At 40.0% G+C, this 21,797-nt stretch overlaps 4 protein-coding genes across 4 annotated transcripts in view; 1 reads left to right on the forward strand and 3 right to left on the reverse strand.

The window, feature by feature from the left end:
- LOC117558236 (THAP domain-containing protein 5-like) overlaps window positions 1-7,376 on the reverse strand; it is a 32,145-nt gene extending 24,769 nt beyond the window's left edge. Inside the window, exons 1-4 of the mRNA XM_034234276.1 lie at window positions 7,349-7,376; window positions 5,261-5,385; window positions 5,052-5,077; window positions 4,661-4,779 (exon numbers count right to left, since the gene is read on the reverse strand). The gene's annotated coding sequence lies outside the window, so the exon portion shown is untranslated. The remainder of the gene's footprint in view (window positions 1-4,660; window positions 4,780-5,051; window positions 5,078-5,260; window positions 5,386-7,348) is intronic.
- On the forward strand, window positions 337-6,736 carry LOC117558238 (aldo-keto reductase family 1 member B1-like). The gene is made up of 10 exons (XM_034234278.1): window positions 337-470; window positions 2,332-2,499; window positions 3,324-3,440; window positions 3,899-3,976; window positions 4,274-4,396; window positions 4,477-4,583; window positions 4,666-4,747; window positions 5,266-5,349; window positions 5,480-5,559; window positions 6,322-6,736. The coding sequence occupies exons 1-10, from the start codon at window positions 405-407 to the stop codon at window positions 6,362-6,364; spliced, it is 948 nt and encodes a 315-aa protein (XP_034090169.1). The 5' UTR covers window positions 337-404; the 3' UTR covers window positions 6,365-6,736.
- Window positions 7,377-8,578: 1,202 nt separating the features above from the next.
- On the reverse strand, window positions 8,579-15,073 carry akr1b1.2 (aldo-keto reductase family 1, member B1 (aldose reductase), tandem duplicate 2). The gene is made up of 10 exons (XM_034234279.1): window positions 14,901-15,073; window positions 13,791-13,958; window positions 13,545-13,661; window positions 13,351-13,428; window positions 12,831-12,953; window positions 11,533-11,639; window positions 9,745-9,826; window positions 9,509-9,592; window positions 9,337-9,419; window positions 8,579-9,243 (listed from the first exon to the last, which is right to left on the reverse strand). The coding sequence occupies exons 1-10, from the start codon at window positions 14,964-14,966 to the stop codon at window positions 9,207-9,209; spliced, it is 945 nt and encodes a 314-aa protein (XP_034090170.1). The 5' UTR covers window positions 14,967-15,073; the 3' UTR covers window positions 8,579-9,206.
- A 218-nt stretch (window positions 15,074-15,291) lies between these two features.
- The window catches only part of mdfic (MyoD family inhibitor domain containing), a 259,828-nt gene continuing 253,322 nt past the window's right edge, over window positions 15,292-21,797 (reverse strand). The window contains exons 9-10 of the transcript XR_004570813.1: window positions 16,723-16,842; window positions 15,292-16,047 (exon numbers count right to left, since the gene is read on the reverse strand). The gene's annotated coding sequence lies outside the window, so the exon portion shown is untranslated. The remainder of the gene's footprint in view (window positions 16,048-16,722; window positions 16,843-21,797) is intronic.

Genomic DNA, 21,797 nt, shown 5'->3' on the forward strand with positions numbered 1-21,797 from the left:
CGCTTGCAAAATGATGTACAACGCAGAACTGACCACACATTAAAAACACTTTGGTCCTATCCTGATCATATCTTTATTAACCGGTTTCTAAGGTCCTACTGTAAAAGCAATGAGAGCACTTATCACTTTAACACAGACTGTGTCCTCTTGGCTTATCAACTACTATCAATGACTTGCAATAGCAACATTTCTGCTGATTCATTCTCCTCTCTGACGCATATTTCTTTCCACGGGATATTCCTTAATTACGATGAAAGACAAAACAAGACCTATCCACCACATAGGACCACCTCCTTCCTGCTCATTAACTCCACCCCCCTCTCCCTGGCTTGTGCACATAAGACCCCCTCCTCAGTGTAGCAAGAACAGTCTGATCCTGCCAGAGCTGCAACAGAAGAGCCAACATGATCCCCTCCATTACTCTCAACAATGGATCAAAGATGCCTATAGTGGGTCTGGGAACATGGAGGGTAAGGCTGATTGTTTTATCCGTATAATACTTAGACAGATAGAGGTGTTGGACTTTGTCTCTGCTGTTTTTATCAGCACTTGAACAAATGCATTTCATGGGTTCTATGATCTGTATTGTCCATGTTGTTCATGTCACTGCCTTGTCACTTGAATCTAATGCAAACGAGGTTCAAGAGCTAAATGTAATTACAGAATGCTGTGCTAAACTAGTTGCTAATAAGATATAAACTATTTTTGTAATAGATGTAAGCAGTCCCAGTGCTCACTTGATACATCCCAACGCATGGAAGGAAGTGTTAAAGTGTCATAACATAAAAAATAGAGAACCCAATACAATGTAAATAGGTTTGTTCAAATATTTATCATTATAATTGAATGCATGTTACCTTAATCTGATCATTTAACCCTTAGATGTGTAAGGGAAACTTCTGTAGCAATGGAGAGTCAGGACTCAGAGAGACACGAGGAGAGTTTGAGCTTTGATGTCAAACACTGATGGAGTTTCGGCCAGAGGATTCACATCACAAGTCACAGAGTCAGAGGTTCTGACTGCAACGGTAGAGTTGCCACGTCTCAAGAACTCTACCCCAGACCCGTGTATTTAGCTAGTTCAGAGAGAATAATCAACATTGTGCATAACAAGATAGAATCGTAACACCTCTATCAGCTGACGCCAACAGGCAGGAACAGGGAGACAAAACACTGAGAGCACAGCAGCCAAGGTTACAGGTGTGTGTGTGTTCTCAGTCAGGACAGTTTGAACTGATAAACTGAGTCAAAGTTATGGGCCTTGGAAAATATTTCCCCAACAAGATGCCCGAGTGACTGGACCCTACACTCTTCCATAAGTGGGTCTAAAAGGACCCGTATTAGAATAATATGTGTATCTATGCCATTTCTGTCATTTTGGTTAAGAAAAATCACTTTGGTTCACATTACAAATATTTTATATTTAATTTTTCACAATTTATAATTTTAGACATTATTTTTACATTTTGAAAAAAAACGTTTTGAACATATAGTTCAAAGATCTCCGCTATTCTGAGAGCCTCACAATATTCCAGTCCCTTTTCAACACTCATCTCTTCTCCTCTTGTCTACTCATAGCCCACCCCCCATCAATCCATGCCGGTTGATCAAGTTTGATAGTCCTATACCCCCACCCTAACCTTCCCTTATATTGTAAAGCGATTTTGAGTCCTTGAAAAGCCCTATAAAAATACAATGTATTATTATTATTATACTGACAGGTATCAGATCTTGCTGTGTAAAATAATCTTTCTGAGAGGTGTCACTTGTAATGTCGTCTGTGTGGTCCACAGTGAATGTATTCCTGAGAGCAACAGGTGATAATAATCAAAGGTTCCCATAGGAAATGCATGCGGGTCATTTTTGACCCACTTATGGAAGCTTGGGGTAGAAATACAAAAACTTCAATTTCTTAAAATTTAAATTAAAAATGTGAATGGCATGATATCCAAAACTTGTTTTTTGAGGAATAGCTGGAATATGAAATGAAACTAAAATGTAATTACAAACTTCAAGAAAACCACCTCACCGGGTAAAAAAATACCCACTTAAGCATCTAATGCAAATATGACTGCATGGTCTTATTTGGAAATCCACAAATGGCATCATCAACAGGGGTTTATGTGCTATACTGAAAATGCCAAGATGTGAAATTGCAACACGATCAACCCTTGGTTTATTACGGGTTATAAAGATTGTACTGCATAATAGTGATACCAGCTAAGACTACATGCCCATAATTAATTCCTCATCATTTCTACTCATTAACTGATACAGGAAAACCACTGCCACACATATGAATGATTATCCGTCTCACCCTCTTGTCTCCAGTCAGACCCAGGGAAGGTCTGTGAGGCTGTAAAGGCGGCAATAGATGTGGGATACAGGCACATTGATGGTGCTTATGTCTACCAGAACGAAGGAGAAGTTGGGGATGGAGTTTGTGCCATGATCGACAAAGGAGTGGTAAAGAGGGAGGATCTGTTCATCGTCAGTAAGGTAGGGTATTAATACAAAATACAGTATTGTTTTTTGTCCTGGTAGAGAAACATGTCATATTGTCTTATCATATAGCTGCCTCCATAGAAGCCAAGGAAAAACAAGCTTATCACAAACATAAAGGATTTATATTGCACAGCTAAACCAGAGGCTTTTTAATACTGCAAATAGGCCAATATGCTCTAGGGCAGCTTCACTCTTTTGATAATTAGGATCCTTTCTTCTTCTTCATCAGCTGGTCACAAGGATGACAAAGTTATAATACACCATGCCTAATTTGGGAAAACGCATGACAACATGTAAAATGTGTTATTAGGACGGGTGGCGCAGTGGTCTGTGCATCCGATCATCAGATCAAGGGGGAGTGCTGGGGAACTCCAGTTTGAAACCCGATCCTGCCGCCACTGCGTCAGGCCGTTGTGTCCTTGGGCAAGACACTTCACCCGGATTTGCTCCTGTGGGTATTGTCCACAGTACATGTATAATACCAATGTGTACTTGTAAAAGCGCCTCGATGACCTCGAGGCGTGAAGATGGACGGTGTGGCGCAGTGCGCTGTGCAATGATCATCAGATCAAGGGGTGAAACCCGCCGCTGCTGCGTCTGTAAAGCCGGTGTGTCCTTGGGCAAGACACCTGAACTTGCTCCTGTGGGTATTGTCCACAGTATCTGACTGCATGTATGATATATGTGTAATGTGTGTATATGTAAAGCGCTTTGAGTCATTGAAAAAGCGCTATAATAAATGTAAGGAATTATTATTATTATTATTAGGCCTAGTTTCCCCCCGTTTTACACTCCCCTCCAATATGTTGTATTCCTAGTTGTGGTGCACCTCCCACCTCCCATCTCTGGTGAGGACAGCCTGTGAGAAGACGCTCTCTGACCTGAAGCTGGACTACCTGGACCTTTACCTCATGCATTTCCCTATGGGAGCCAAGGTATGGTGCTATAGTCCTGTCCTGGCTATACAGAAAACAAGAGCAGGATAGGGTTCTGGTCCAGCTCAACCTCATAGCATATTTCTCATGTCTAAGATAGCTTGATACTAGAGACATTAAGAGGATTTCAAAAGAGCGTAGTTAGACCGAATCTCAAGAGAAGAATTAGTTGGCTTTTGAGAAATGAAGGCAAGACTTTAAATAATTCAGTTCAGGCTAACAAAGTTACTAGTAGAAGATAAACTCAGGTGTTGGACAACTTTGCACACAAAACATAATTATCTTGAATCTTAGGGCTTCTGTAGAGGGCCAAATGGACGGTGGACTCTTAGGAGAATATTCCCAAAAGTCTTTTGGATAAGAATCACTGACTCCACCTTTAACAGGATATCTTAAAAAAAAAGAAGAGTAAAACACATTTTACCCAACATTAAGTTCTGACTTTCTTTCCAATGCAGCCTGGGGATAATATGTTTCCCGTTGATGCCAATAACCAGCTCATTCCTGATGGCAGCGAGTTCTTGGACACCTGGGAGGTAATTTATTCATCACTTGTATATAGACTCTTATGACACTACTTCTATTCTATTTGATTGTATTTACTTGCACAATGTTATCTCTTTATTGTGTTGCACTGTTGGAGGAGCCTGTGACCTAAGATTTTCATCGACATAACTACACTGTAGCTATGTACGAATGATAATAAAAGCCTTGAATCTTGAATCTTAAGTGGCGAGCTGACGGTCCAGCTGACATTCTGGCAGCTTAAATCAAACAAAAATAGGATGCAAAACTGGAAGTATACTAACAACGGTATGTAATGTGTCTTAAAGGCCATGGAGAAGCTGGTGGACTCTGGGCTGGTCAAAGCTATCGGCATCTCCAACTTCAACAAAGACCAGATCGAAGCACTCCTCAACAAACCAGGCCTCAAATACAAGCCTGCCAACCACCAGGTACAAAACAAGAGTGTGACAGCACGACATAATGTAGAAGGAAGAAGAGAGTACATCTAAAGTATTCTGGTGTTCTGCAGATTGAGAGTCACCCGTACCTGCCTCAGGAGAAGCTGATCAACTACTGCCAGTCAAAGGGCGTCCCAGTGACCGCCTACAGTCCCCTGGGCTCCCCCGACAGACCCTGGTGAGAGGCAGGGTCACCTGACATACACTCAGAGAGCTCAGAGAAAGAATGTCAAGCTTCAATCTGTTTTTACTTACAAAAGGGTTTCGTCCGATGATCCCTCTCTGCTGGACGAGCCTCGGATCAAGGACATCGCGAAAAGGCACAACAAGACTCCAGCACAGGTGGGAAAAGTCTAGCAAAAGTTCCTCTTTCCCTTGAAGAAAACAAGGTCTTATTAAAAGAAATGGTGGTGTGATAATTGTGGAATTCAATTATGTGTGCATATCCAGGATTTTTATTTGATATGAGTTCATTGATACAACATAATTGATTGTTCTGCTCGTATTTTCTGAGGTACAGCCACACATACCATAATATAGTCAGTCTTAGGCACGTGGGACTACTGTTATTTCCTAAGATATAATGAAATATAAGGAATACAGTACTACTATGTACCCAAAACATTTATAGAGAAGTAAAACTCACTTTTTACAGCCAAGCTTTTCAGATTTCTGTCAAGAGGAAATAAGAAATTGGTTGCAGAAACTCTACATTGTTATAGCTAAGGAAGTTCACAGTATAACTTATATTGTAGTAATATTTGTAGGTTTCCGTTGGCGGGTCAACACAGAAAATAAAAAAATAGACAGATACTTTGTAAAAATAGAATAATTGTTGTATAATGCTGTTTTTACCCCAGGTTCTCATCCGGTTCAGCATCGACAGGAACATGCTTGTTGTCCCCAAGTCAGCGACGCCCCATCGGATCAAGGAGAACTTCCAGGTACTCTACATCCGCTGTTTGTTTTCATCTCTGGGACTAAAAGGGGGAGTCAACACAGAGAGAACCCCTTTCAATGCAATGTATTTTGTAAGAGGAATTTCCGTTATAAATCCTCTTCTTTGTCTTCCAGCTGTTTGACTTCAAGTTGAGTGATGAAGACATGAAGACCATGATGAGCTTCAACGAGAGTAGAGCATTCAAAATGGAATGGTGAGTAGACAGGGATCAAACCGAACAATATACAGACAAGAATCTAACGAGGTTTACTCAAACACTGATTGATTTTAAGCTACTTGTACTTTAAGTATTTCCTTCAATGCTACTTTATACGCCACTATATTTTGGAAGCCAGTATAGTTCTTTTTGTACTAGTTACTTCAGATTCATATTATTAGTTAATACAGAATATAATATTACATTACGTACATTGCATTTAGCTGATGCTTTTATCCAAAGCGACTTACAATAAGTGCATTCGACCAAGAAGATACAAACTTGAAAAAACCAGAATCATCAGGTTTCATAGAGCCAAAACATTTCAAGTGCTACTCAACTAGCTTTAGATAAGCCAGTCCTTTATTAGTATATAAGTGCTTTGTTAGTAATTGTATTGCTCGAAGTGGAGTCATAGTCTACACTATGATATATTATGCTAAGTTAATGCATCCAGTAGCAGTTTAATTTAAAAGAAATATCACCATGTGTTTCAGCTGTGATGAACATATTAATGCATAATATATTAAGGGCTTTTTATGCACAATAAGTACTTTTAGTGTATCAGTTAAATTGTTATGCCAATACTTACAGTATAACATTTCTTTTTACATTTGGTATTGCTACTTTAGTAAAAAGTCTGAGTACTTCTTCCTTCACTGAGGGTGTGATGTTAACAGATGAGTTGAACTATGATGTAACTGGACCCATTATCCCTTTCTTATGTAACGTGTGTTCCTCCTCCTCTCTTCTCCACAGGGCGACGCATCACAAAGACTTCCCTCTGAATACAGAATACTAGACAACGTGCTGAGCTTTCTGTTGATTTAAAATCTACACGCTGACTCCACATCCTGTTTTTCTAGGATTTGATGATTCATTTTACCTATGATTAATGGGGCCTACCCTTTACTAAGTATGCCATTATCTTTGGGTTAAATACCTGGATCACTATCAATGCTGTGCAGAGGTGAAATAAGTACTCGGAGTAAAGATCGCCATATACCTGTGTACAGAGCCGGACTGGGACAATAAGTCAGGCCGGGAATTATACACCCAACCAGGCCACTACCAGTTTTCTTTTGTGCAATTTTCCTGGATTTATTTGTCAATATCTGCCCGTAGTGAGAGCCATAAACTTTAAAACTACCCCAGCATAAACATATGGACATGGGTTACTATTTTTTTTTTAAAGTGCAAATCTATTTAGCAACCTATCCATGTGAACATATTTTAAGTGAAGGTGGACCTCAAATCCTCTAGGGGGGTCGGGGGGCATGCTCCCCGCGGAAGATTTTTTTTTTTAAATGTTGGACTTAAATGCATCAATCTGGTGCACTTTGAGGGGGAAATAAAGAGACTACACCCATATGAAACAGAACTGTATACATTTAAATAATCATAAAATCATAAGAACATGGCCATAACCAATAACATACCATATCCAATATGAAAAAACATTGACACTTGTTTATTTATTTGTTTTTGGTTCATTTATAGTTGTGAGTGTGTCTGTGCTCCTGAACCAGCCTCTCTCCTCTCCCCCTGCTCCTCTTTGAGGCAGCAGCAAAGACTAGTTTTTAGCTCTCAACAAGTTTTAAAAGTTTATCTTGCCTTTTTTCACCTAGTTAACTTTTTTTTTTGTATTATTAATGCGTATTTTACTAATCACTCCCCCTTCAAATGGAAATATGTGTTTACATAAATGGTGACCAAACCGTTTGAGACCCACAGAGAACTTAGACTAAGTTAACTATCTAAACACTCAGAGAGTCCTTTACCTCACCTGAGCTGTAGTTATCAGTCTCTCAGTCTGACAGGAGAGGACTCTCCTCCACCTTGTTGACAGCTCATTCCGTTAGCGCTGCTAGCTAGCACCGGATGCTAACAACAACAATACACGTAACCAGTGCACGCGCTTTCTCTCTCGCTTGCTCGCGCCACACATACACACCCTCCCGAGCTTGATCTGTATGAAAGTGGCCATGTCGGCAGGCCACATCATGTAGACAGCCAGTCACCCTCTGTGAGGCAGAGTCAGACCCACATTTGCGCAGCGTTGCGTTCACATACCAAAACAATCCTCAGGCCAGCAGGCCACTTAACAGGCCAGGCCAGGCCATCGGGAAACCTCCCGGTCCTCCCGATGGCCAGTCCGGGCCTGCCTGTGTATAAATACTCTGTTTAAGTCTTGTATTTAACATGTTCCTCAAGTACAACATTGTATCATTTTCTGCACAATGGCCCATCTCAGAATAATGTTTTATCGGATACTTTATACTCAACTATAATGTTGCAGCTTGTAAATAAACTTATTTTCATAAATATAAATTGATGTGTAGCTTGTGAGTTTAATTCACTAATCAATAAAGCATTATCTCAAAAGTAAATTAATGTGATTGTTGATTATATTTTGAATCTGAATCTTTTAATAAATAAAGCTGTAAAAAAATCACTTTGTAGGAAGTTCAAAATGTCCATCTGAAGGTCCAGCGCACAGCAGTTCTCAGTAGGCAATACAATAGGACTAATTACGATTCTATTTAGTAGCCTACTACTTTTGGAATATGGCCCAAAATGAAACAAAAATTAGTAGATAACCTGATACAATATTGACATTTGGGTTAAACGCTTGTATGAGTTAATGCTCAACTTCCCTCTATGAATCAAACACACGAGCACGGCTCATTTCTCCAGAGAACGCTGAACTTTTCTCCTCGTTGGCAGCTTCAATTTCCTGCATTCCAGAAGGATAAGACTCTCTTTGTGTAAACAGACCTAATGTTACTCTGTCCCCTTTAAATACAAACTAGTAGGGAACAGCTTAATGACATTTCCTTTACTACAAATATGGAGCATTACATATATGAGAATTCAAGTGTTATGTATGCATGTGTATGGATGCGTTTATTACCTGGCTCACCGTGAGGTTCTGACCTCTAGTGGTCACAGAGAGGAACACACTTCCCCTGAGTGTTTTCTTCTAAGCTGTGCAGAAAAACATTGCAGAAACTTGTTTTATTGTCTCCCACAGCCAGGACTTTATTTCAGCGTCTTATAAGTGGGAAGTGAAAGCTTCGATTTCGTAACAGGAAAAATAGTGCCATGTATGACTCACGAATAAAGTAAAAAAACACTTTGTCATCCCAAAATGAGTGCATTAAGTTCTGAATTTTAAACAGATAACAGTGCTTTTAAATTAGCGTAGCGACATGAGTAGTGTTTGGACTTAAAACAGGAATTGATCTTTTCATTTACTTATGAACATTTACTCATACATGTGCTACATCAGGTTAATCTACAAATATACAAAGGGCATGATTTTATAAATTGTTATTCCGGTTTCAAAAATAGATGAGAGCAGTTATTCAGTTTGAAAATACAAATGTAGTTTGTACACAGTTCTTCAGTAACATAAAATGACACACAAATAAAAAATCATTTTAAAGCAAACTCATTTTGTATTAAGAGGTTTTAGGAGTGTGTTTCAGTTAGACAAAAGTGATCACTAAAGAATTTAAAGTTTCTCCTGAGAGCAACACATTTTAACGTTTAGGTAAGGCTGTACTAAATATCCAAAACGCTCTAAAGATAAAGCAGCGCAGAGGGTGGAGACGCTCTGGTGGAATTCATCCATTCCAGAATTAAGCGTGGAATGGATAGTCCTTGTGCTTCAAGCTCCTATTGGGGAAAGACATAAAGAAATGGGAGTTTTATTTGACATCTCCTCAACAGTTTGACGGTCAAAAACACAATATAAATAAAATATCTCACTCTTGCATTGGACAGACTCTCCAGTTCCTGTTGAACCCTACTATAGTCTTCATTTCCTCCTCAGTGAGAGCAAAGTCAAACACCTGCAAAAAGATTAAAACAGCGTCTTTACACTCGAGCCGGAAAGAGGGCTAATCCTGGAAAGCATCTGAATTATTTCTCGGCTCAGTACCTGGAAGTTCTCCTGAATGCGGCTGGGTGTGATGGATTTGGGGATTGCGATCACGTTCCTCTGGATGTGGAAGCGGATCAGGACCTGCCGCAAACATGTGAACAGATCAGGGGTCAGAACCGCAAGAGTCAGAACAGAGAGGCCCACGTGCATCACGAGGACAAGAGGAACAAGGAAAATCACTTTTTAAAAGCCTGTGTGATTTAATGTCTTATTTATTGGAGGCAGTGCTGTACCTGAGCAGGAGTCTTGTTGTGCTTCGCAGCGATGGCTTTAATGTTCGGGTCTTCCAGCAGAGAGGGGTCCTCAGGTTTAGCCCTGAAATATAACAACTGTTTAATTACAGGTCCGGCACATTTTGCATTATATTTCTGTAATTTAAAAAAGGTAGAATAATGGAAACAATTTGAAGAGAAACAACCCCCATTAAAAAAATCCAACATGTCATTTCTATGGTTAATGATGCTCCAAAGATATATGTAAACACATCCAAAAACTAGAGTGCTCAAACTCAACTTTACAACCCAACATCACACGTCTGACTAGAAAATATCTAATGTTCACAATTATTGATTGAAGTTTTCTAGGTTGTTGTAATAACATTTCCTCAAACACTACTACAAACAGGTGTGGTAATTGTGGAAAAGGTCAAACCATTAAAGGGGCCCTATTGTGATTGTTTTCACGTTTCATATTACTATTTAGTGTCCCTAGGCAAGGCAAGTTTATTTATATAGCACTTTTCTGTACGCGACAATTCAAAGTGCTTTACAAAACAAATTAAAATACTTTTTAGGAATAAATACATTAAAAACACATTATACAATTTTACAACAGACATTACAAAGCAAAGATAATAAAATAATACAAATAAACACCACAGGTAAACAATACATGTTTAAAAGGCATACTGTAGTTCGAATATGAGCATCTCAATTAAAAGCAGCGCCAAAGAGATATGTTTTTAGTCTCGATTTAAAAATAGTAAGCGTTTCTGCGGACGCGCATGATTTGGGTAGTTTATTCCAGAGTGTCGGGGCATAATAGCTAAATGCTGCCTCTCCATGTTTTGTTTTTACGCTCGGAGCCGAGAGTTTACACCCTAGTGTGATATGTTTACCTGCTTTAATGTTAAAACAATTGTTTTATTTGACTCCTGTGATGCAGCATTGTGTCATTTGTTACTGAAGTAAACAAAGTACTCCAATGGAGGCAATTCCGACCATTTACATCCACAAAATCCTATATAACATATCAAAGGAAATGGACAACTCCGAAAAGCATAATAGGGCCCCTTCAACACCTTTATGGGTGTTTTTTCAAAACAAAACCAGAGGAATAATGTTGGAGAAATACTGTTGTCTCCCCTTTATGGGTTGTTTTAATGCACTGACACTATGTGTGACTCTGCACTGTGTACGACCTTGCAGCTGCCTCTTCTAATGATAGGAGGAGGCAGGGCATTTCAGGTTGATGATATTTATGAGTAGACACATACTTGTTGTCTCCTGAATATCTCATTTCTATGGAGGCGTGGAGGAAGTACGTGACTCTTTCCAGAAGACGTCACAGATGCCCCCGACACCTTTCCGACACCCGCGGATGATATTAGCGCCATCTAGATTTACGACTTTGTTGTTATCTCCGTGTTTTGGACTTTATAAGCCTGATGTTTTTTGCTGCTCCGTTGAGCACCATGTGTGTGAGTTAAACCATATCCTTTGTTTGTGACTTAACTCTGCTCCTTCTTGCAAGAATACATTAGTACCTGATTATTGATTCTCAACCCGGTGTCGAGTGATACTTTCCTAACAAATAATAGAGTTTTTAAGACACCAAATCATCTATTAAAAATAAAAATGTCTAAACCAGGCAGAAAAAAAGGTAATTTCCTAAGTCTGGACATAATGCGCCCGAACAAAGAGGAACTGCAGTCAGTCACAAGATGAAGCTAACTCAAGGGACATTACATAATACTGATTCAGCTGAGGAGGGGGTTTGTGTTATTTTGATACTCAACTGACCAGGGTCTGTCGGGGGAGCCCAGGGGACTGTAGGCGGTCACTGAGATGCCCTGAGAGTGGCAGAAGGCGATCAGCTGGTCCTGGGTTAGGTACGGGTGGCACTCCACCTAGTGGGACAAACACAACTCTTAGCATGCACTGCTGTGTAAAGGTTTCATACATCGAATCAAATCAATCTTTATTTGTATAGCCCAATACAAACACAACACATTTGTCCATGGGCTTTACAGATTAAACCAAATAACAACATTGTAAATGATGGAGTTACAGCAACATGAAAATACAAGATGGTGTATGTAATACAAATAGAAATACAAAACAAATTAAGATAACAACAAAAGAATAAAAATACATAAAACATTCAAATTAAGTACCATCAAAATCAAATCAAATGAATACCATAAAATGTGAGCTTTAACCGAAGGCTTTGTTAAAAATGTAGGTCTTCAATGCACTTTTAAAAGTTTGGACACTCTCTGCCTCTCTACATACATATGGTTTGCAGTGGCATCAAACTACTGTACCCATAAGGCATCACTCTTATTGAGTATATGATTGTACTCTTTCTGGAGAGCTAAAGGAGAATGGGGCTGTAATCGAGTATAAAACAAGACAGTGATGGTAGCTGTGATAAGCAGAAAAACTCAGCTCAGCTAATGTTCCAGCCTGAGGGAAGCTGCTGTGGCCCGTTAGGAGTTAACAGGACATTTATTCCTCAAACCCGATTGGAGGAGACAGATGATGCCATTAGGGCCCCTTGCCCTTTCAGTAGGGCTGCAACAGATCACAAAATGCACGGTTCAGATCCTATCACTGTTTTGAGTCACGGATTGGATCCTTTTTTCTTTAATGGCTATTTAAGAGACACTGAAGTGATTAGGATGTTTTGTTTGTTTGTTTTATAGCTTCTTTTTGAAGGTAAACACATCATAATCCCCATTAAAATAAATTCTGCTGTTGAGGTTTAGTCTTTACATACTCTATATTAACAGCATGTCCAATAGGTATACGTATATATTTATTAAATATATGTCTGGTGTCAATAATCCTACAATACTTGTACTGTATGCAGTTATAGACATGACATGGCAATTTGAAATAGAAGTCTCACATATTTTTATTTTCTATTATATGTTTATACTGTATCATCAGAAAAACTGCATAATACTAGTTGGCTTCATTGATTTGTTTTTTCTCTTTTTATGTCACTTCAAAAGGGTTAAGAAAGGGGACAGAGCTCGGGGTGAATGAGTGTTTTTCTCCTGAATATGATTGGTTGAACAGCTGTCTTAGTGTACCTGGTTGTTGGCCGGCCTGTATTTGAGGCCCGGCTTGTTGAGAATGGCTTGAATCTGCTCCTTGTTGAAGTTGGACACGCCGATAGCTTTCACCAAACCAGCATCCACCAGCTCCTCCATCGCCTGAGACAATTAAACAAAAGAGACGCCCTTTGATGACTTTTGGTCTATAGACTGAAAACCACACATAATACCGTCTGTGTCTTTTCAAAAAGCCACAGCTATACTTTGTCTCCACTCCCTCATACTGTATATCTCAGTTCTTTTGTCTCATTGTAAACCTGCACTAGTCTTAACTTGTCAAAACCCGACTTTAATGTATCCTAACGCTCCCCTTTCTTTATGACTCCCACATGAACAATAACATCTTGACATTAACAAATTGGTCTTTAAACAAATTCGATGACTGTGGTTCCACATCATGAATCAGATAGCTTTGTTATGCTTATCCCAAACAGGTTTTTACCAGTTAGTTTAGACCGAAACAAGGGAGTGGTTTCATTTATTTGGTTTACCGTACCTCCCATGTCTCCAGGAAGTTAGTGTCGTCATTGATTGTCTCTCCGGCGCTGTCCAATGGAAAAAGATCCTCGCCAGCCTGTAACATGACACAACATAACCATTACATCGAGGTGGTGGCTTTATCATAGCTATATTGAAAGATTACACCTGAATCTCGAGCACACTTATATTTCCGAACACATCTGACAATACCTTGAAACCTACGGGCCAGTGTATCAGATAGAGATCAAGGTAGTCCAGTTTCAGATCACTCAGAGTCTTCTCGCAGCCTTTTCTGACCATGGACTTCTCGTGGAAAGTGCACCACAGCTGTGAAAGTCAAGGAAATCCATTAAAATCACAAACAGTCAATAATAAAGAAACATCTATTCCAATGTCTATTTGTGCAGGAAATAATCAAAAGGACATTTGTTTGTACATTATTCCACCACACCTCACCTTGCTAACAATGAAAAGGTCCTCTCGTTTGACAACGCCATCTTTGATCGAGGTGTTGACACCCTCTCCCACTTCCGACTCGTTCTGGTACACGAACGCCCCGTCAATGTGCCTGTAGCCTGCCAAGATGGCTGTTTTCACCGCCTCGGACACCTTGCCGGGGGGGGACTGGAAAACACAGGGATGGTTTGTGGTATAAAAAGTGTAACTACCTCCCATTAACACATACGGTGCTATAAAGGATCCAGGGTACATACTAATGTTTAAGGTGACATTGTTTCTCATCTAAAATTGAGTTTAAGCTCCTTGTCTTGCCTTCCTTTTCGTTATTATGATTTGGATAAGATTACATGAGAAAGACTATAATAGTGACCTCACGGTGACATGAACTCTGCATTGACAGTGACAGGACAACTCACTGGGACCAAATCCAATTCATATTTTGGAACATTCATAATTCACAACATGTGGTAGGAGAACACCCATGTCATATTTCTCGATTACTAATTACCCGTTCTGTTTTATTTTTGAATGATAACTGCACCTATTGTTTCATATTTCACGGATGAAAATCCCAAATGCTGTGAAGCAGAAACCATCTCAAATATCTGAAGGTAATTTTAAACAAAACTTCGCCTAACAGTCATGCAATCAAAGGAAATTGGTTGTTTTAAAAGTAAACCAAGCACTTGGATGGACCAAGGATTTAGTTACATGGATATCAGTGTCTGCAACAGCAATTGTATTGACATTTACGTTGGTAACACTTAAAAAGTAAAGCATGCTTGCAATGCAAACAGTTCAGTCTGGAGTAACTTAACCAAACAGGAATTACACATATTTCTAGAAACCTGCAGCTGTAGTAAATTAGCCCATTAGCTAGTGTACAAACTATATATGTAGTTTCAAAGTGAACAACTGCAGCAGCCACAGTCTTAAAATGCAATACAATTACTGTCGATCTTGAATTGGTAAGGATGCCAAGAAAAGTGAGTTTTACCGAACCATTACGCAACATTTACATGCTTTCCGTTGGAACCTAGCTTACTTAAAAGGTTAACTATTAACTAACGCTGGGTAGGCCGATGTAGTATTTAAAAATAAACTCACCTTCCATGTTCCAAGTCCCATAATGGGCATTTGGGCACCGGTGTTCAGTTTTACGGTTGTTGCCATTTCTCCAAAAGGACGAGCTGGGCCTGAATGCAGCTGTTACTTTGAATTAGAGAAAAGCTAATGAACTTGAAGACGGTTCAGACAAGAGCAGCAGAACGGTGGCGTCGTCGATCGATTAGTAATGCCTTTCAATTCACATGCGCGAGGCCACAGCGTGAAACAACCGAACTGCTGATAATCTGTTTTATTAGCCAGCTCCAATTCTAAACATAATCATACTTTGGGTATCAACGGTGGATAGGTAATAAGTAAAACTACTAGACTTTAAAAAGACAAGATATACTTTAATCATCCCAAATTGGGAATTGTTTTCGTTACAGGAGCATGTTAAAACAAAGGCATTACATATCATTTCAAAAATAAAAAAAGAGTAGAAAATAAACTAACATAAAATAGAAACATCTAAACGTAGAAAATAAAACAGAACTAAAAAGTAATATAGCCTATATATATTTTTACTTTATAATTTAAAGTATTCAGCTACAAGTCCCACATTCAAAATTGTATTTCAGCAAAATGACTAATCAAGGATGAAATAATTGTAATAATATTATTTACAATTTGATTTCTTTGTCTGTGTGTAAAATCTTAGTTCCACTTAATTCCTACTTTCTACATAGATCGGTCGGATAAATACATAAACATATAGGTAGAATTAAATGGAGATATAAACAAAGTAGGCCTATAATTACCACACACATGGTACTTACGTGTAATACTTGGGTAAACATAATTACTTTCCACGTAACACTGGTATTAAGGAGGATGATTGCCATGGATCACACAATAGGAAAATGTAAAATCCCTTTCCACAGCAATATAGGGTATGTGTATGTTTTCCAGTATGGCTAGGTATCTCTATGTAGTAAATGTGTACAAATCATATAGTACATGATCATCAAATAATGTTTATACATACCCACAAAATGCATGATTTCATTTTAAAGAAAAAATGTATTTATGGAAAACGTTCTATAGGTCTTGGAAGGGGCATTTATTTTATCGTGGACCCATACACTTTCCAAGGACCAAAACAGTTCCCAGACTAACCACACTTAAGATCCTCGTGGCCAAATAACACCTGCCCCAAAACAAACAAAGACAAAAAGAAAAGTGTTTGTTAGTGCTCTGATTACACCACTAGAGGGCACCATTACCAAACACGTGAGACTGTCTCCTCAAATCACCTTACCGAGGCTCCTCAGTAAAATAATCACATCATTGTATACATTAGCTAATATGGCCAGTAATTACAGTGAGTGAAATCGTTGCTCAATACTGGTCATTTCACGTAAGCATCTCAAAAACCTCATGCACACATCTAAGACTTGATTTAACTAAAGGGGAAATGCTCGACAGGTTTAATATCTAGAAATCATGAAATGTAGAAGATAATACTCTTTATTAATATTCTTCATTATATTGACAATAACAACGTCCTCATGCTTACAGAGTAAAGGAGATGTGCACCATTGTGAACGCACGCACGCACACACGCGCACACACGCACGCACACACACACACGCACGCGCACACACACACACACACACACACGCACACACAGACCAGGCTTTAAACCCCATGAGGCAGCTGAAAGAGGGAACAAATACAAGGTGTCTTTTTTGTCAGAATCAGATAAAACCTCCTCACAGACCTTTAACTGAGCCATTCAACACTCTGAGCAGAAGATAAGAGCAGGAGCGGATATAAAAAACACACAAAGGGAAAAGTTATGGAGCCAGCAGCCGCTGTGTACCTCACAATGGCTCTCGCTAAAGTTTGTGTCTCTTCTGATCTTCTCCCAGCTGGACGCCTGCTTTTCAGGGGCCCCGTCTCCTCTGATCTGACTTCAGACACTGGAGGGCCTTTTGCCAGCCTGCAAACCGTCAAAGTACCCCAGGAATCAAACACAGTCGCATTCTGTCATGATCAAAGGAGCACAGGTAAACCAGACGAAGACACAGCAACATACAGTGAAAGGGGGGGAGAAAGTTTTCATTTCAGAGGCTCTTATTTTGCGACACCTTTCCACTGTTCTGAGTGCTGCGATTAGAATAAAGGAAAACAGGCATTTGAAGAAACTACAGAAGCCCGGAGCAATAAACCAAGGGACCTCTCAAGGAAACTTTTGGACAAAGAGTGTGGACTTAGGTGACATTTCAGAGTGTGTTGCTCAAAGATCTCCAAGAGGAAAGGGAACATTCACACACTAATGGAATTGACAGAGAAAAGTGTGACAATTTAATACATAGATCTGTCTTTCTTTCCCATTTTGGATGCTCAGTGCAGCTGCTGGTGTCCGTCCTATAATAGGCTCTCCATCAGATCAGACACTCCAGCGGTGAGACCTGACCTGTCCCGGGGAGATCAAACACCTCATTTCCTTTCATGGCCTTTGCTCCATTCTCTCCACCTCTGCTGTCTCCCATTGGCCTTGGCTTTGCTTTTTCTTCTCTGTTTCTGCCAGAGTGCCCAGGGTCATAATCTCCTCCCGCGAATCTAATGTCGAGTGTCAGCTCCTGCAGAGTTCACTCACACACTCGCATACCGCACATTCCGTCTATCGAACAATAACAGGATCAGGGAGAGAAATCCCTACGTCATCGGCAAATCACGGTCATTTGTCAAGTGCATTAAATGTTCTCGGATACACTGGAGGTGATTGAGCCTGATCTGAGACATGCAGAGAAGAAGAAGAAGAAAATAATTATTTAAAAAGCACCATTAGTCCACTGTATTAGGTATACGGATATAATTAATATAGAGCTGAGTTAATGTGATTAATCAGTCAGCTGTCCTTTTGATAATCAATACATTGTTTAGATATATATTTAGCATAATTATGACCAAAACATTTGGATATTTTCTGCTTGTCTCTGTCTTCTAGGAGAGTACATTTGATATTTTCGGGATTTTGGTCTATTGGACAAACTAAAAAAGCAATTTGAATATGTGACTTTGGGTTCTGAGAATATGTGTGTCTCAATTTTGTGTCATTTTAAATACCAAACTAGAATTAGCGCCTAAAATCTGTGTGTCTTCACCAAACAGGGAAGCTGCAGTTCACATCCATGTCTGTTCAAAATGTCATTATTTAGCATTTCATCCTATTAGATTTCTGTGTGAAATTGGTATAAGTAGCATATGAGTACTGTTTTTATGGCCAAAGTGTTCCTGTGTTGTGACGTCACAGCGATTCTATTAATGGATTCATTTCAGAAAGTTACAAAAATTCAACCAGACAGAAAAAGTTCAAAACTCACAACTATTCTTGTGTCTTATTACCATATACACAGCTGCATATGTGTTACAAATTGCAATTACAATGGAAGAAAACACTCATGAGAAAGACAATTGGTCTCATTCTGGTAATTTTATGCTATTTTGCTGCACAGGGTTAAGTGTGAAAATCAGTTAAGGCAATTTGAACAATGTAAGGTCAGTGCTAAGGTCCCCTACTGGCCTTACAGCATGCACAACACCAGCACTGTGCGACATAAAACACATGTAATGTCCAACAGCAGAGGACTTTAGTGCGGTTGGTGTTGGTGTGTGAACGGTCGCATAGCGCTAAAATCGTGTTAGAGGCCTTGGTTATGTTACCCAAAGAAGCTGCTGCCTCTACAGGAATAGTACAGGCAATTTATTCTGCTAATGTTAAGGAATGTATGTGTGAAAGAGCCTCTATACTATCTCCAGCAGGTTGTGAGTTTCTGCTGATTCCCTTAATGCTTTCAACACTTTGGATGACTTTTTCCCAACTGTACTTTTTGCACTACCCTGCATATAGAAATGACAGCTGCATACAATTATGCCGAATGTTATATTACATTACATTGCATTTAGCTGACGCTTTTATCCAAAGTGACTTACAATAAGTACATTCGACCAGGAAGACACAACCTTGAAGAAAACAGAATCATATAAGTACATCAGGTTTCATAGAGCCAAACATTTCAAGTGCTACTCAACTAGCTTTAGATAAGCCAGTCCTTTGTTAGTATATAAGTGCTTTGTTAGCAGTTCTTTGTTAGTAATTCTATCGCTCGAAGTGGAGTCGAAAGAGATGAGTTTTCAGTCTGCGCCGGAAGATGTGTATCTTATATTATATTCTAACGGCCCGTCCACACAGCGGCGTGCGTTGACGCTTGCCGGCGGGCGTGTCTGACACTCGACCAACAACCAATCACATGAATCTCCCGCCCCAGACACACAAGCACGCGGTTTGATTGGCTAGAGCTTGTACTGGCATATGATTCGATTGGCTGACGCCTCCATCGAGGCGTCAAAAGTTGAACATTGCTCAACTTTTGAAGCGAGCAACGCCAGCAACGCTCCACGTTGCTTCCCAAAATGCAGTTCGGCTAAAAGTGACGTCACCCCATTCAAAGTGAATGGGCAGAAGCGTTGGAAGATTCAACGCACGCCGCTGTCCGTCCACACAGCAGCTTTTCAAAAATCTTGAAAATCTTGGAGCTGGGCATGTCTGAAAGCTTGGGGATTTTTTGCGAGCAACGCGACCAACAACCAATCACATGAATCTCCCGCCCCCGACATACAAAGCAAAAAATCCCGGGGATTTTATGCGAGCAATATATATATATATAAACTCCCCAAACAGGCGAAAACCTACCAGTTTCACCCACTGTCTCTGCCACCTCCCTCCATGCCTGATTCCTCCGGTTTGTATCTCGTTAATAGTTCTGGTCGTAAAGAACCGGGTGATTTGCTTCCGTAATTTCTCGTTTGGAATATGAGGAAATAAACTGCGGTCTGGCTCTCCCTGCTTACACGCGGTTTGATTGGCTAGCGCTTCTACTGTCAGATTTGCATAAACGGGATTTGATTGGCTGACGCTTCCAGCTCAGCTTCAAAAGTAGAACATTGCTCAACTTTTGAATCCTGAAAATCCTGGAAATCTTCACTTCGCTCCCCCACAATGCAGTTCGGCGACAAGCGAGGCAAAGTGACGTCATCCCCATTCAAAGTCAATGGGCAGAGAAGCGTTGGAAGCGGTTGAAGATTTGTTTAAAGCTGCAGTGTGGACGTACCGTTACGGCCCCTACACACGGCGGCGTGCGTTACCGCTTGGCGGTGGGCGTGTCTGAAGCTTCGGGATTTTTTACGAACAACGCGACCAACAACCAATCACATGAATGTCCCGCCCCGGACATACAAAGCAAAGCATTCATGCTACATCCATGCTGGCTAAATATACTGTCTATGCTTGCTAGCTGTCCATTCAAACGAAGTACACTGGATATAAACTCCCCAAACAGGCGAACACCTACCAGTTTCACCCACTGTCTCTGCCACCTCCCCCCATGCCTGGCTCCTCCGGTTTGTATCCCTGTATGTAAAGAGGGACTGGTCATATAGTACCGCCACGATCATTTTCTCCTCCATTTTTTGACATATGGGAAATAACTGCGGTCTGGCTCTCCCAACATACACGCGGTTTGATTGGCTAGCGCTTGTAATGTCAGATTTGCATACGCGGGATTTGTCTTAAATGTCCTGGAAGAGTGCCCTTGTAGTGAGAAAATGTTAACTAAAATGTAAAAAAAAGATGTTAGCATTTAGCTATTAGCATGGTTAGACACTTGTATCTTGCTCATGGCAAATAAGAATGAATTTACTTTTAACCATATCAGAAAATCTAATAAAGTATTTTTTCTAAACTACAAACAGGGTAAACTGAAAGTAACTTGTCAGACAACGAGAGAAAGACAGGTAGACAAAAAAGCCATATATCTTTTCTTGATTTATAAGGGCTACGCATAATGTGAAGGGTATTCTTTTCGTTGAATTCTTGAGTTGTTATTATGGACATTAAACTTGTTTTATTTAGCACAAAGTCTTCTTCTTTTGCCTTTTTTGAACGCAAACACGCTCACAAGCATCCTTTAATTCCTGTTCTTGTTAATGCATACTATAACACTTTGTATTGTCGAGAAATGATTTCAGAATACTACGAGAAATGATCTTCTGGTCTGGCATGGATCCTCACACAGTGTATTTTCACATGCCCTTCTAGACGTATTGTGGACAGGCAGCCGTGGCCTTGTCAGTGAGCAGAGGTGTGTCCTCTCTGGCCCCTCAGACAAGCTCTGGTTTTTGGTCTTGATTAACCACTTAGTTCAGTCTCTCAGACACAAGATTGCAGGGAAAAACCAAGTAATGAAGTGCTTTTGAATTTGCATTCCTGAGAGCTTTCACAGGCGCCTTGATTTCAGTCTGCCTCTGCTGTTTGTTCTCCGTCAAGAGATGTCTGCTATTTTAACGGTAACGCGTAACAAGTGTCCATCCAACCTCCTCCATATTGCTCCCTCGTCAACCTAACTGCCATGAATAAACACAATCAACATGCATCTGAAGGGGAATTTGGAGGCTTTTTCTCTCAAATGGTCCCTGATGGGTTGTTCACCGCCGTCATTATGCAGATTACAGTGTGACCGTGAAGCAATATCGAAGCCCTTTCCCTTTTGAAATGTCACCGTTTGATAAAGCTGACCAAAAACACTTGTGTGTTTGGTTCTTACGAGTCGAGCAGCGCTGATCAGTTATGCACAAACTGTCTCAAGAATATCAAATTAACAGCATTCAGTCGTCACTTCAAAGTCAAGCCTTTATCTTTAGATTCGACCTTGACAACAATATCAGTGTGCACGCTTAAGATTTTTTTTTACCAGGTAAGTACCGTCATTTAGTTGAGAATTTCCAGCAGTCACAAGAACATTACATTACATTGTATTTAGCTGACACTTTTATTCAAAGCGACTTACAATAAGTGCATTCGACCAGGAAGATACAAACTTGAAGAAAACAGAA

This window comes from Gymnodraco acuticeps, unplaced genomic scaffold (genome assembly GCF_902827175.1).
Source record: "Gymnodraco acuticeps unplaced genomic scaffold, fGymAcu1.1, whole genome shotgun sequence".
Taxonomy (NCBI): Eukaryota; Metazoa; Chordata; class Actinopteri; order Perciformes; family Bathydraconidae; genus Gymnodraco; species Gymnodraco acuticeps.

Excerpts from the sequence above, each read along its gene's own strand:
- akr1b1.2 (XM_034234279.1), bottom strand. The coding sequence starts at position 14,966 with ATGGCAACAACCGTAAAACTGAACACCGGTGCCCAAATGCCCATTATG. Across the intron at positions 13,429-13,544 it reads ACTGGCCCGTAGGTTTCAAG|GCTGGCGAGGATCTTTTTCC; the intron begins GTATTGTCAGAT and ends GTCATGTTACAG. Across the intron at positions 9,827-11,532 it reads GGCTCCCCCGACAGACCCTG|GGCTAAACCTGAGGACCCCT; the intron begins GTCAGTTGAGTA and ends GTTATATTTCAG.
- LOC117558238 (XM_034234278.1), top strand. The coding sequence starts at position 405 with ATGATCCCCTCCATTACTCTCAACAATGGATCAAAGATGCCTATAGTG. Across the intron at positions 3,977-4,273 it reads AGTTCTTGGACACCTGGGAG|GCCATGGAGAAGCTGGTGGA; the intron begins GTAATTTATTCA and ends TGTGTCTTAAAG. Across the intron at positions 5,350-5,479 it reads GGATCAAGGAGAACTTCCAG|CTGTTTGACTTCAAGTTGAG; the intron begins GTACTCTACATC and ends TTTGTCTTCCAG.